At 27.7% G+C, this 15,707-nt stretch overlaps 1 protein-coding gene across 1 annotated transcript in view; it reads right to left on the bottom strand.

Moving 5' to 3' along the window:
• LOC117170884 (Down syndrome cell adhesion molecule-like protein Dscam2) overlaps positions 1-15,707 on the bottom strand; it is a 315,200-nt gene that overhangs the window by 214,411 nt on the left and 85,082 nt on the right. Inside the window, exon 4 of the mRNA XM_033357927.1 lies at positions 3,320-3,524. Coding sequence (XP_033213818.1) covers positions 3,320-3,524 — 205 coding nt within the window. The remainder of the gene's footprint in view (positions 1-3,319; positions 3,525-15,707) is intronic.

Raw genomic sequence — 15,707 nt, forward strand, 5'->3', positions numbered from 1 at the left:
ATAGCCTAAAAGGCATCCCTGCGTGTCAACAATATGCTAGAACACTTGCGGGAAAAATGCAGAAGGCGGTTGTCCTTGGGTCACTCCGTGTTCTTAGGGTGCTCGAGGCTCTTGCTGGATTGTCGTATTGATTCCTTTACAGACTTTAACCACCTATCTCACTGTTGTGAGAAGTGGTTGTGGCTGAAATTTTACCGCGATTTCGCTGGAAGCGGGTGCAATGTTTCAGATTAACACCCGCTCCCGGCGAAATCCTGCGGTTGTCCTTATGACAAATTTTTAATTATATATATATAGAAGATCTTCGTTATTTCGTTATACTGAATGTACTTTATTTTTACAAAAAGCGTTGTATAAGCTTTTCGTCCTTCAACCATGTTTAAATTAGTGCAGAGGTTGAATGGTCATAGAGACACATTTTTCTCTCCCTCCCTTTTACCATCATTTTGTAAATTTAAATAAAAAACACTTTTTTGGTAGGCCAACACATTATTTACATTATGACAGTTTTTGGGAGGAAGAGGTTAACCTAACCTAAAATAAAACAAGTCACATGACTATCCACGAAAGCGCGCGTACATTTTAATCATTTAAATTTTCTATCAACGTTTAAAAATGGTGAGAGCGATAACATTATGATATATATCACTAAGATATTCAGTAAAGGATCTTTTATTAACACTATTACTATTTTGAATTATGTGGAATAATTCTTTAAAATTTCGTTTTCTATAATTTTTTTGTTCACTACTTATAATGCTAGTATTGTAAAAAATAAAATTATAGTCATTATCATGTGAGTGCATTACAAGAGCAGTTTTTCTTACATCTCTCTTACAATCGTAAATATGTTCCTTGAACCTGACACTGATATATCTACTAGTCTGTCCTATATATGCACATCCGCATTCGCAAGGAATAGCAGACAAGATGTGTTTTTGCTCCAAAACGAGTAAGATCTTTGTTTTTCGAAAAACATTTTAACGAGTCTTTTTCATAAGTGAAAGCCACTCTAACATTATAACGACTAAATAAGTTTTTGTAAGCTCTAGAAAATTCGTGTATAAAAGGCAGAACGATGTCATTTCTGACCGGTTCATGATCATTTAAGTCAGCAATATCACTTTGGTTGCGAGACGATTTTTCACTTAAAGTTTTAATTCTATTGTTAATATATTTGTTGATAAATTTTTCTGGATAACCATTATCTTTTAATAATTCGTGTATAATTTTCAAATTTTTTTCATGAAAAATATTATCCGATAGTCCGATTGCTCTGTCAGTTAAATTAATTATAATTCATATTTTATCTTTAATAGCTATTTTTGTGTTGTTTAATAACTATTAATGTGTTGGCCCATCAAAAGAGTGTTTTTTATTTAAATTTACAAAATGATAATAAAAGGGAGGGAGAGAAAAATGTGTATCTATAACCATTCAACCTCTACACTAATTTAAACATGGTTTTAAAAATCTAGAGTCGCCTCAGAGTATGAGGGAGGATTTTATAAACTTTTGGTAGGTTATGTTTTTATTTTAAGATAATGATTTGTCGTTTTGTTTACAAAAGTATATTATTATTATCTTTTTAACTATTGTAAAAATTATTGATAGACGAAGAGATAATGATGGGTTTATCAAAAACATCGATAATAATGTACTGAAGAGGTCCTTCGTTGAAGGACGAAAAGCTTATACAACGCTTTTTGTAAAAATAAAATACGACCAGTAGAACGAAATAACAAAGATCTTCTATCTGCTCAACTACTTGGTTGAAAATTCATGTTTTCTAGTTAAAAATGCAACTTTTTTGTAGAAAATTGGTCTTGTTGACTTGAAAATTGACCTTCTTTGATTGTTGATTAATCTTTTTATTTAAAATTCACCTTTATGGTTAAAAATTGAACTGATTTATTTAAAGCAGAACTAATTTTTTGAAAATTGATTTTTTAAGATAGACTTCTTTCAAATAAAAAATTGATCTTTTATAGTTAAAAATGATTTATTAATGATATTTTATCTCTTTGGTTCACGATTCAACTATTTGGTTAAAAAGTTGTATTTTCTGACCCAATTGAATTGGTTCCAAATCGTTATTTTTGTTGAAAATTAATGTTTTTAACTGAAAATTTGACGATGCCATTTTTGTTTAAAAATTTTTTCGTTTTTAGTTGAAAAGTTAACTATGTAGTTAAAAATTTATATTTTTCAGTATAAATCAACTTTCTTGTTTAAAACTTTTTTTGGTCGATTTAAAATTATTCTGCTTTAAAAAATATATTAACTTTTACCTTTGAAAACTGAACTCTTTTTTTGAAATTGGGTGTGTTTTTTTTTTTAGAGAAAACTATTCTTTTTTGATAAAAATTCATCTACTTGTTTAAGACTAGGCAAAAATTAGTTTTTCTGACTTTACTGCAAAGTGAACTTTTCAGATTGAAAATTCAAATGTTTTCTCAAAAAACATCATCTTTTTGTCTTGCAAACTCAAGCATTTAGTTGAAAATTATACTCTTTTAATTGAAATTTCTATCCTTTGCTCGAACGTTGAACTACTTGGTTATTGGTGCAACTTTTTGGTGAAAGAATAATTTTTCTTTGTTGAAAAATCGTTCTACTGTATTGAGTTTTTACCTCTTTTAATCGAAAATCTATTCTGATTAGAAATTCAGCTATTTTTTGGAAATGCAACACATTTCGAAATTGATATCTTAGGAATCTCAAGAGTTGTATGTTTAATTAAATATGTTAGCTACCCTAATTTTATTCAATAGTATATACATGATAGCATGAAAAATTATTTATCATCATTCTACCATTAAGATAAATCCCTTTCAAGGTCAGCGCAATTTATTTGGTTCATTATGGAACTTACATAAAGGGAAGTGATACCAAAAATACTATAATATTATTATAGCACAATCTTAAAAATAATAGATTTTAAAAGAGGATTGGTATAAATTTTAGATCAATCTCCAATACAGTTCGATGATAAATCTCTCTAGCAGTCACTCGAGGCAAAGAGCTTCACAAAGTCATTATATATTATGGATCACATAAAATACACAAATAGACTCCACGAGCACTCATTAGCCTCTAAGATCGTTTCATATATAATGGCTATTACATCCCTTTAAAATAAAAAAGGAAATTCAGATTCGCTCGAAGGGTATGAGAAACGGCCTTTTCATACATACCTTATAGGAAAGAATTTACTCCCCTATTATTTCCCTGTCCTCGTAAAAATTCAATGGACAGTCTACAAGTCCATCCTGAAGATCCTCGACTTTTAATTTTTAAATAACTTGATAGAACGTACCGCCCAGGCGTAATTCCGCAATTCCCTGTGCCATCTCGTGTTCGTTTCTGACAAAACATTGGTACATCCCTCGGTCTTCGCGTGCAACTGACGTCACGGAAATACGTTCCCGGGAAACTATTCTTATACGGGCACCTGTTCGTAATGGCTGACCATCCTTCAACCAGTAGAGAGCAGCTTGAGGAAATCCACTTGCGCTGCATGTCTGAAACAGAAACACCGGCATTATAGAGAATAATTACTTGAGTGCTAAAGTCAACTAAAAAAAAAATATTTTGCTCAAGGATACGTGACACAGCCAAATACCTATATTACCGAGTTCACTGAACAGTTTTTTGAACCTAAAAACTTTTTTTGTAGATAAAATATCTAGTTGGAATGTTGAAAAATGTATTAGAGTACAATAAAGTACGTTTAGGTACTTCATTTGGGTAGGAAATTCACTGAACATTATTCATCTTTTTTCTAAGTCTCGACTTTTTTTAAACGATCGAACTTTTTTCATACGTAAAATATTGGTCTCAAACTTTAAAAAAGCAAGAGCTAAAAGAACAGTACGTTAAAGTGCAAAGTTTAACAATAAAAGATGTGAAAAAAATATTTCAACTAAATTTTATCCGGCACACAACAAAGGTCTCGGCATCAAATCCATCGGCATCAGCCGAAACCTGGCGGCTATTAGACGAGACTCTAACAGCTAGCTCGTCCTACGTTGTCAATCCTTTGTTGTGTACCGGACAAAATTTAGTTGAAATATTTTTTTTCACATCTGTCATTATTAAACTTTGTTCTTTGACGTAGTTTTATTTCGGCTCTTGTATTTGTCAAAGTTAAAGACCGATATTTTACGCATGAAAAAAGTTCGAACATTAAAAAAAGTCGAGATTTAGAAAAAAGATTAATAATGTTCAGTGACGTTCCGACCCAAATGAAGTACCTAAGCGTACTTCATTGTACTCTAATGCATTTTCCAAAGTTGCAGCTCGATATTTAATTTACAAAAAAAATTCTTGGGTTCCAAAAAATATTCAGTGAACTAATAAAGTGAGGTCGGTAATATAGGCATTTGGCTGTATCGCATGCCCTTAAGGGCATGCGATACTTCAAAAATTATCGATTTGATCAGTGTTAGGCTCTCTCGGATTTTCCCCTACAATAATAAATATTTTTTCTTAGATTTTTTGGACATGATAGCGAACATGCTAACGGACGTACCCGGATTTTTTGTGGGTTCATTCGAAAAATTTAATTCTGCTGAATTTGATTCATTTGTGTGGAACTTAAGAAATAAAATCAATTTTACCAGTGTTAGATTCCCGTGGCTTTTTTCCTATAATAATAAAGATTTTGTCTTTGAAATCTGAAAAATAACAGCAAACACATTAAGGAATGTCCCAGGACCCTTTTTCTGCGGAATAATTCAAGAAATTTATATTTCACAAATTTGATGTGTGTGTCTATTTTGAGTGTATGCTTGTTAAAAATCTCTTCCATAATGATAATTATTCTTGAGTGCTACCAACAGCATCGGTACGACAGAGACCTACATTATATGAGTAATAGAGAGAGCTGAAAAACGATTCTAACCTCGAAATAGTGCATACGCATACAATTTTTGTTTAGCACAATAAATTTTCTTTGTTATTATCCCTAAAAAAGAGTCCGAAGACATCCGTTATAATATTTTTTAGCGTCTAGAAATTCAGTTTTTAAAAATTTTCATTTTTGTGGGGAAAAAAGCCGAGGGAACGAAACCCAATTTACCACTCGAAAAAGTATCACATGCCCTTAAGAGCATCAGACGCACTTTGATCCCTATATCATCGAACTCTCTTTTTCAGTTCACTGAATATTTTTTAAAATAATTTTTTGACATAGCCTTATAATTTTTGCTATCTAAGAACTTTTCTTATATTGAAAATAACTGCGAAATGTAAAACTACATAAACTTCAAATCCATATCTGTCGAAAAAACTTGAAACTCGTGGAATGTTTTGTATTTAAGATACTAAATGCTTTTCAGGGTGAAAACTTTATTTTCAAAATTCCCTGATTTTTCCTTAAACAATTTAAAAAAAAGTTTAATTGTTTATATTTAAAGAAAAGAGATGAAATTTTATTTTGAAAAATGAATTTTAAAACAGAGAAGACGAATTTTAAACAAATGAGTATTTTTCAGACATTAAAGGAAAAAAATTTACATAAATGGTGAGCTTTCAAGACAGAAGACGATTGTTTTTACAAAAAGTGATTTTTCCGCGAAGAAATTAGTTTTCAACAAAATAGTTTAATCTTCAATATAAAAGGATAAATAATCAAAAAAATGTAATAGTTGATATTCAAACCAAAAGAGATAAAATTTTATGTTAAAAATTAATTTTTAAACCAAAAAGACAAATCTAAAAAAAAAAGATTTTTTAGTCATGAAAAAAAAAGTTAACCTCAATTGTTGAGCGCCTTAGTCAAAAGACGATTTTTTCACATAAATTTAATTTTGAACAACGAGTTCAAAGGCAGATGAATTTTCAATAAAAAGATCAGTTTTCTACAAAATAAACTAAAAATATCAATCTGCAAGACAAAAAATTATTTTTAACTAAGTGGTTCAACCATAATTTCCAAACAAAATAGTTGATTCCAACACTGAAATATGAATTTAAACTACATGTTATATTTTCACAACAGTTTCATAAACAGTTAAATTTTCAACTGAAAAGTTGCATTTTTATCTAAAAATATGAAATCTCTACTAAAAAGGGTGAATTTTTTAACTAAAAAGAGAAATTAAAAAAAAACTTGAATCAACATCAAAAAAATTTCAGTTGGGGTTTCGACACCAAAATATAAATTTTGAACAACAAGTAAATTTTCCATAAAATAGTTAAATCTTAAACAGAAACGTTCAATTTTCAACAAAACAGTTGCATATTTATCCAAGAAAGATATAATTTTTACTAAAATAGGATAAACTTTTACATTAACCCTGTAACAACCAATGTTTCAGCTGAGCAACATTCACTATTTTCAATTTTTCTAATTTTCATGTAACGAGCTTAAAATTTCGCAAAATCAGTGTATGCATTAGATTAAAGTGGGCTTTTTCACAAATCTTAAGGTGGTTTTGAACTATCCTATACTCAATATAAATCGAGAAAATTATAAAAATAAAATTTTTTTGTCGCAAAAATTGATCAGAAAACGACCATATATTGTTTCTTAATTATTTGGGAATATTTCTTTAATGAAAAAAAGACCCTTAATATAATAAATATTTCAGTTTCATTTTTCGAAAATCAAAACATAAGTTTCGAACCAGGATTACTGTAATAGTTGATTTTTTAACAATTAAGGGCGTGTGATACTTACAGTTTCCCCGGCTTTTTTTCCACAAAAATGAAAAATTTTAAAACCTGAATTCGGAGATGCTATAAAATATCATAACGAACGTCCCCGGACTCTTTTTTGAGCGATAATAACAAAAAAATTTATTGTGCTAAATAAAAATTTTATGCGCATGTATTATTTTGAGGTTACGTCGTTTTTCATCTCTGCCCTTTGGATAATCTGGAAATTATTTATGAAATAAACTTTTTTGATTGCCTGCAAAAAGGGTTAGTTCCGGGAGATTATTCACTATATTTATTTGCAGGCCCAAAGTTTTCGGCCAAAAATATTGTGTAGTTTGGAAGTAACGCACAGGAGAATTGTAACATACATAACCTCCAAATGTACACACGTTGTTAGCAATATCAAAAAATTTTTTGAAAAAAACACAAATAAAGTGTGCGGGGACGTCCGTTAGCATGTTCGCTATCATTTCCCAAATTTTTAAGACAAAATGTTGATTATTCTAGAAAAAAACCGTCGGAACCTAAAACTGGTAAAATCGATACTAATTCCTAAGCGCTATGCAAATTAATCAGATTTTGTTATATTAAAAATTTTTTTAATTAAGCTAAACAAAAAGTATGTGGGGACGTCCGTTAGCATGGTCGCTATCATGTCCCAAATTTTTAAGACAAAATATTAATTATTAAAGAAAAAAAGCCGTCGGAACCTAAAAATGGTAAAATCGACAATTTTCTAAGTGTCACATGCCCTTAAGGATACATTTTCATCAAAGTTGTTGCACTTTCGAATAAGTAGTTTAATTTTAATCTAAGAATGATCAAACACCTATTATAACGGATGAATTTTCAATTCAAAAAGAATTTTTTATATAAATTTTCCTTTAAAAAAAAGACCTCTGTTCCTATGATTCAAAACATGGGCGTAGATAGTTGAGTCCTATTTTAATGAACTAAAAATCTATTTATAAAATATAATTGATACGAGTGATTTAAGGGAATCTGTATTATCATCAGAGACAGTTACCATCGATCAGGCTAGATGCCATTCCACAAACCGTGGAAATAGAAATCAATACTATCGATCAAGTGAACTTTTTAAATAACAGAAAATAATTAACGTCCTTACTGACTATATGGAAATAAACTTTTTTAATGTTGTAAAATCTCTAATATCTTAATTGGAAAAGCGCCCTGCGGAAATTGGAAGTTCTGTGGTTTGATTCCCAGTAGAACGAAGTGAGTAGATCTTTTTTCAGAAAAAATGTAATTTCAAAATATAATTGATAAATATCACAATCATCATCGAATATAATTCAAGCTCAATGGTATGAAAATTTTGATATTGTCAACTAACAATTTATATAGGAGGTAAATTTTAGACATTTTTTTCATCTTTTGTGTTCAAGATACACCCAGAAGTATTAATGGAAATCTTATTTAAAGTGAGTGTTTTAGCATAATTTATAATAATACAATATTTCGTAGAATTATGTTGTGTCATACTTGTAAATAGACTACGTCATTTTTAATTATGTAACGTATTTAACAGTGATCTTCGTAAATATGATGAAACGGGAATTATTTATATAAATAATATATTTTACCTCGTTATATTCATGCTTTGAGTCTAGGTTTGACGGAAATATTTATTTAATTTTCAATACATTTTAATTAACAGCAGCTTATTTTATTTCGTAATTTATTCTTAACAAATCTATTCGTTTCGTTTTTATTTAATAGTATTCAGGAATGTAAATAATCGTTTAGGGAATAAAATAAAGCATTGTTAATTAAAATGTGACTGAGTACAATGTTATGGCTAAATCAAAATTAATTGTTTAAATCTGTAGATCGAAAGTTCTATATTCAGAACAATACAGTAATTTGCGCAAAATTTCTATAAATGATAAATTATAAGAAAATTCTGTTTATCATCAAGTGGAGAATCTCAATAAAATCTTTAAAATTACAAACCTCCTGTGCCTTCTTACATAAGATTTGATATTTTTACAAAATGTATAAAAAATACATCAATTACTTGCACTATAGTCAAAGTTTTAAAAAATTAGAAAATTCAATTGATTTTAAAGATTTTCTCTGATTTGAGAGGATTTCAAGGGATTTTTAAGCACTTTAAGGCAGTTTAAGTACTAGAAGGTATTTCGAAGAATTGCAAAAACTTTACGGAATTTATCGAAATTTCCCAAGCTTTTAATGATTTAACGATATTTAAAGTAACTATAAAACGTTTCTGGGCATTTTAAATGATTACAAGGGCTCAGCTGTTATAATTTTTCAAGTCTTTTTTCGAAATCCGTTAAATTAAAAAAAAAAAACCATCGAAAATGACAAAAAAGCGGTGAATCTGTAAATACATTAAGTTAATTTTGCATAAAATATTTTTTTTATGAAAAATCGAAAACAACTTTTTTTGACCAAAGCATGACCAGACAAGAAAATTTTAAGCGACCACATTGTTTCTCTAAAAAAGAAATAAAAAAATGTTTCTTCATACTTCTACCTCGCTTTGTTTTTGATACTTTTTACGAAAATACGATATTTATTTTATTGAATTTTTTTTACAAAAAAAATGTTATGGTGTCATAGAAATAAAGGAGAATATCATTTAGTAGTCTTAATAACTTTTTCATCCAACTATTTCCTTGTGAATTAATTAATTAAATAATTAAATTAAAGAGAATTAATTGTCACATTAAATTTTCAACATCTTTCAGGTAAACCTAGCCTACATCTGACTAATTTTTAGTTCAAAGTAAAATTTTATTAATTTTGATATATTTTCGTCTAAATGAGCCGAATCTATTGATTTTTGGAAGCATATTTTTCTCTAATTTTTCATTGCATGTCATTTAAAGAAAAGTGGCCCCTATCCCAATGTGATTATCTTTATATTTTCTCGGTCCCAATTTGAACCACTTCTTTGCCTTTCTAATTTTTTATAAACTATAATGTTTCAATTCAGGAAAAACGATTTCAAAATCAATTAAAAAATATTTATAAAGTCGTTGCAAATTCTAAAATCAATTTTTTCCTTTAAAAAATCGACTTCTGTTCATATCATTTAAGCAGATTGTGGCTGATACAGCACCATAAGAGGAATTTGAAATCTTTTAATCAATTATAATTGAGAAATATGAAGATTCTCATCGAATAACATTTGAGCCTTTTAAAAATTATTTGTCTTTTTCAAGTTCAAATATTCAGTTTTTAATAAATAAATTTGAAATCATTTGATTTGGGTTATTTTAAAGAAAACTGTTTTAAACTATTGAATCCTACAATTTGGAAACAAATTTTCGAACTAAGAAGGCCTGGAATTATTAACTTTTAGATTTTAGATATAATTAATTTAAACTTGTGCAAATATTATAAAACTTCAATAATAAATTATTTGATTGAAGAAGTTCTAAATTAAATAAATAAAATTTTTGTTGATTAGCCGCATTTTTATATAAAAAGCCATATTTTTCTAAGTCAGTCGAAATAGTTGCACTATCTAACCCAGGAACTTATATTCAAATATTTTTCTTTTTAAAGGCTTCATGATGTATAACAAGCTGTTTTCTTCAAAAGTAAATTTTTTATGTTTTGACAAAATTTTGATCAAAATGAAAAATATGAAAAAAAAATTAACTCAATGAATTTTAAAACTAAAAAGGTTCAACTAAATTGTTTAGCCTTCGAGCCGAAAGACGAACTTTCTGTAAAAAAAAAATAATTTTCAGGATAAAACCTGACTTTCAACAAAATATTTAAATTTTCATCCCAAAATATAAACCTTTATAAAAAAACTCCTTTTTAAGAACGTAGTTCAACTTTTGCTTACAGAGTTGCATTTTTAACTAAAAAATAATAATTTTCCACAAAATTGTTAAACTCTCAGCCTAAGAGATGAAGTTTAAACTAAAAATATGAATTTTTAACAGAAAAATGATTTCTTACAAAGTGGTTGATAAACAAATTTTTAACAAGATAGTAGAATTCTCTAGCAAAAAAGATGATTTTTCTACTCAGCTTCAAAATTTTTTGTTTTTAATTAACAATTATTATTGTTATTAAAACAAAAATTGCGGCTCGGTGGAAGTTTCGGATCAAAATTTATTCCACAGCAATCTGAATCATTCCGAAATCTGTAACTGCTTCAATTTCAAATTTTGGCCAGGACTTTCATATTGTTGAACCATGATTTGCATTCTTTAAGACATAAATTTATTATTGAAGTTTTTCTCAGAATTTTTATTTTAATTACCAAAAGTTATAAGAATGTTGAACCTGTAAAAATAAAAAATTATGACATTAGAACTGATTCAGGAAAAAGCACTTAAGAGCGCTCTAGTTTCTTAAGCATTACGACGGTTTTCATTGAAAAGTCTCCCTATACCTCGCTTATACCTTTGCAATTAGTAGTTTGAAAGAGTACTTTTAAGATCTTGAGGCTCATGAATAATTAGTTTAATTAGAGAGATTTCCCAGAAGTCTGGCCTAATGTATTGAAATTCAAAAATTAAGATGATACGCTTAATAAATAACGAATGAAGTATATAATCAATTCTCCTCAGATTTTGGACAGAACTTTTTTTTATGAGGTTCTCCACCCCTCCACGTCATTTTTGGCAGAAAAAGCAACATTAAAAATATATTTTTCTAAATTTATCGATAACAAGCTTTACAGAAAAAAATTATCTAAGATCAGGCACTTTGTCTCCTTTTTCTCTGAATTCGTGGAATTTAATTAGAAAATCAAACTATTTTTGTATCACATTTCATTTTTTGTTGTTGTAAATTCTACGATTATATTTTGGATTTAGAATTAATCTGTCTTCATTATAAAATCGACTGTTTTATTAAATATTTTATTATTCTTCAAAAACTAAGATAAATAGTTGAAAATTCTTTTAATTTTTTGTTCGAAATCAACTTTTTAAACTGAGAATGTGACTATTCCATTCTTAATTGAAGATTGATATTTCTTAGTTAAAAAATGAACTTTTGGGTTAAAATTTCCTCCTTTTTAGTTGTAAATTAAAATAAATGATTTAAAAGTTACGTATTTTGTTAATAATTTGTCCTTTGTAAAAAATCAATCTTCTTGGTTAGAAAAGCAACTTTTTGCTTGAAAATTTAACTATGATGCTGAAAATTCGTTTTTCGTTCTTGAGAATTAATTTTCTTGAGTTAAAATGTAACTTTTATATTTTTGGTTCAAACAATATATTTTTAAATAAAAAATTAATTTTTTCTGGTTGAAGACTTCTGCTAAGTCGAAAGTTGGTGTTTCTTCGTGAAAAATTAAGCTTTTTGGTAAAAAATTCATCCTCCGCAATTAAAAATGCAACTGCTTATTGAATAATTATTCTGTATTTTTTAAGAATTTGGCTTTTTTCGTTGTTGTTGCAAATTCCTCCTTTTTAAATTAAATTCATCTGTTTCTTATTTAAAATAATAAAATAATTTTTAGTTGAAATATTAGTTATTACATGTTTCATTTAAAATCCATTTTTGTGAAAGTTTTATCGATTTAATTAAAATTTGGACCTATTCAGTTGAGAATACATTTTTCTTTTTGAAATTCGTATTTCTAGTTAAAAATTAAAGAGCTTATCCAAAATTTTAAATATTTAATTGGGAATTGGTTTCTTCTCGTGAAGAATGTAATTGGTTATCAGAAAAGTTAAACATTCCATTTTTCCTTTAAAATTTATATTTATATTTTTAAATTAATCTTTTCTGCTAAAAGAATCATTTATTTTGTAGAAAATATGTCTTCTTTCTTAAAAAAGTAATCTTTTTAGTTAAATATTCATCCATTCTAGTTAAAAATGGAACCGTTTATTAGAAAATTATTCACTTTTGTTTGAGTATTCGGCTTTTATTGGGTTGAAAATTCGTTGTTTTTTAAATTTAAATTCAACTGTTTAACTATGCTATTTTTGTTCAAACTTTATACTTTTATTTTAAAATTAATCTTTTCTGATCAAAAAGCGCATGAATTTCGCTAAAAATTTGTCTTCTTTCGTGAAAAATTAATTTTTAGGTTAAACATTTATCAGCTCTAGTTAAAAATTCAACTGCATCTTAAAAAATTAAACTCTTTTGGTTGAGTATCTGGCCTTTTTTGTTGTTGAAAAATTTTCTTTTTAAATTAAATTCAACTGTTTCTTATTTGAAATGATAAAATTCTGTTTAGTTGAAACATTAGTTATCGCATGTTTTATTGAAAATTCATTTTTGTTATAGTTTTATTGTCCTAATTGAAATTTTGACGAATTCCGTTGGCAATAGATTTTTCTGTTTGAAATTCGTATTCTTAGTTGAAAATTAAAAAGCATATTTAAACATTTAAATATTTTATTGGAAATTCGTTTTTTCTGTTAAAGAATGAAATTTGTTATCCCAAAAGTTAACTATTTCATTTCTTCATTAAAGTATTTGGTTATTTTTGTTGTTAAAAATTTGCCGTTTTTTGTTTAAATTCAAGTGTTTGAAATTCACATTTATCATTTTTGGTAAAAATGCAACTATGTTGTAGAAAAGCGTTAAAACAATTACAAATAATAGCTTTTAATTGAAAAATGTACACAGTAACACGATTAAGAGCCTCGAGGTTAAAGATTATCAAATTAGATCACAAAGGATGAAAATATTTTTGGTTTTTAAAATGTTAAGTGGTTAATAATTCTATGGGCCTTCGAGAATCCGTACGGAGACTTTTTCTATAATTTTAATTAACGTACAATTAAGCTAGCTTTTTTATCATTTAAACGTCAAAATTTCCGATTCATACTTCAAAAAGTCCCTTTATTTTTATAATTCTATTCATTTTATTGTTTTACTTTGTCTTGATTCTCAGGTATTAGGGAGAAAACATCGTGGTTCCGTTGCTGTTCCCACCTGCTCAAATTTTTCTTGCCTAAATAAGGTGGCTCCATAAGAGCCGAAACGATAGCACTTAATTTTTACAATTACTTTTTATTTTGATTTGATAACAATAAAAATAAGATAAAAGAAACATATAAAAGAAGAAAGCGGGTTTGGTTGGTTGATTCTTTCCTCTTTAGTATTTTTTGTTCGAAAAAGTAATTTTTTTCTTTATTTTTTTAGCTAAATTTTTTTTTTTTAATTATGATAGGAACATTTTATGGTGGACCATTTTGATTATTTATAAATATTTAAGAATTACTTTTAAGCTTTACGAAAAAAATTCTGGTTGCTCCCGGGCCTTTTCTTATTTGCAAAAATGTTTTCTGATGATCTCTCCCAATCCGAATAAAAAATTCAACTAATGGCTTATTTTTAACTTTATGGAAATAATAAAAATCCGTAGTCTATAGGTGGCGCAGCTTGAAGAAAATATTGTGAAATTTGTAAACAGGCTATGCCACGTCAAAATAAAAGAAAAGAATTATTTACATACTTAATCTACCTCACTTTCGTTTATTCACAATTAAAAATAATTTTACAGAAAAATGATCAGATCCAAATAAACACAAAATCGCACATGGCACAAAACTCGTCTTATTTCGAATTATTTAACTGATAATTAAAACATTTTAAATTTGTAAACCCTAAAAACAACACATTAATGCATAATTTATTACTGTAAAATTAGGCCCCTTAAGAATTCTTTATTCAAAAATTTTAAATCGCAATCTTAAAGAAAAAATGAAAATTATTTGTTAGTATTGCATACTATTATCTAATGCTATAAAACATTGTATATTATTGCGTAACATTAAATTATTTATTTTCAATCACTCCAATTGTGATGAGTAAAATTTAATTTAATATTTATTATCATATTTATTTACAAATACTATTTGTTGATATTTCTTTATTTAACTTTTCTTATTTAAGGATACATGCTAAAAATTTGTAATAGAGAAGCAATAATCATCCATTCCACTTACTGGGAGATATGTGTTACAATTCTAAAGCTTTTTCAGATTCTTGGTAAGCAATCAATATAAACATATAAAATTACTTGTTTTGAAAAATTAGTTTATAAAATTTTTTTTCAAGATTATAAAAATAATTTAATGTATTAAAGACTTCTGATTAAGAGAAAAAGACGACTAAGCTATGAATGAAAAATACTTATTTTAGTTGGATGCTCCTTTTTTATTCTGAATAATTTTGCGTTATGATTTATGGTTTTCGCGAAAAATTATTTTCCTCAAAAAACACGCAAATTCGCAACGAGCGAATTAAAATTAGAACTTACTTAATTTGAGACTTTGCAGTTACGAAATCCAAATAGTTCAACTTAAAACTTATCTAATTTTCAGAATTATTTAAGCATTAAAAATAATAATTTGTAATTGAGATAAGTCAGCGATTCAACGTTGAACATTTTCCAACTAAACCCTAAAGTCTTAAATATTTTCTAATTTTTCGATTTTTTATTCTATGTTATTTAAACGGTCTTCTCAAGAAGGCGCACAAAGATTTTTTAATTAAATTTTTTTAAATGTAAAATTCAACTAGGTTTTAGTAATTCAGAGATCAAAAGTTGACATTCATATTTTACAAAGGGGCTTTATCTTATATTCCTTGCTCGAAATCTCTGTCTTGTTAAATGTATAATTATGTATTCTACACTGAGAAAAAAAAATAATGTGACGTCAACAAAATAATTTGGTTGAGACGTTTTTGTTCGATTTACAAAAATTTGGTTGCTATTACCAAAAAAGAACTTGTGCTAACCAAAGAATTTATTTGGCTCAAACAAAAAATTTATTTAACCCTGTTTCTTAACCCTACCAAGGAATTTCTTTGAGCTGACCAAACGCGCGGCCGCGCATGCGCCCTCTTTCGAACCATGAGAAACAGCGCCGCCACAACTCCACCGTCCATGACCACATGTTTAAAATGGCGTCGTGCTAGGCGAAAAACGCGTCTCTGAAATTCGAACTTTAGTTTTCATTTAACCGCGCAACGAAATAGTGCCAGGGAAGCATTTAATCGGGTCTGATTGTATAAAAGAACCAGAATGGCCGATTTGAAGACGCAACGGTTCT

This window comes from Belonocnema kinseyi, chromosome 4 (assembly GCF_010883055.1).
Source record: "Belonocnema kinseyi isolate 2016_QV_RU_SX_M_011 chromosome 4, B_treatae_v1, whole genome shotgun sequence".
In the NCBI taxonomy this organism is placed as follows: Eukaryota; Metazoa; Arthropoda; class Insecta; order Hymenoptera; family Cynipidae; genus Belonocnema; species Belonocnema kinseyi.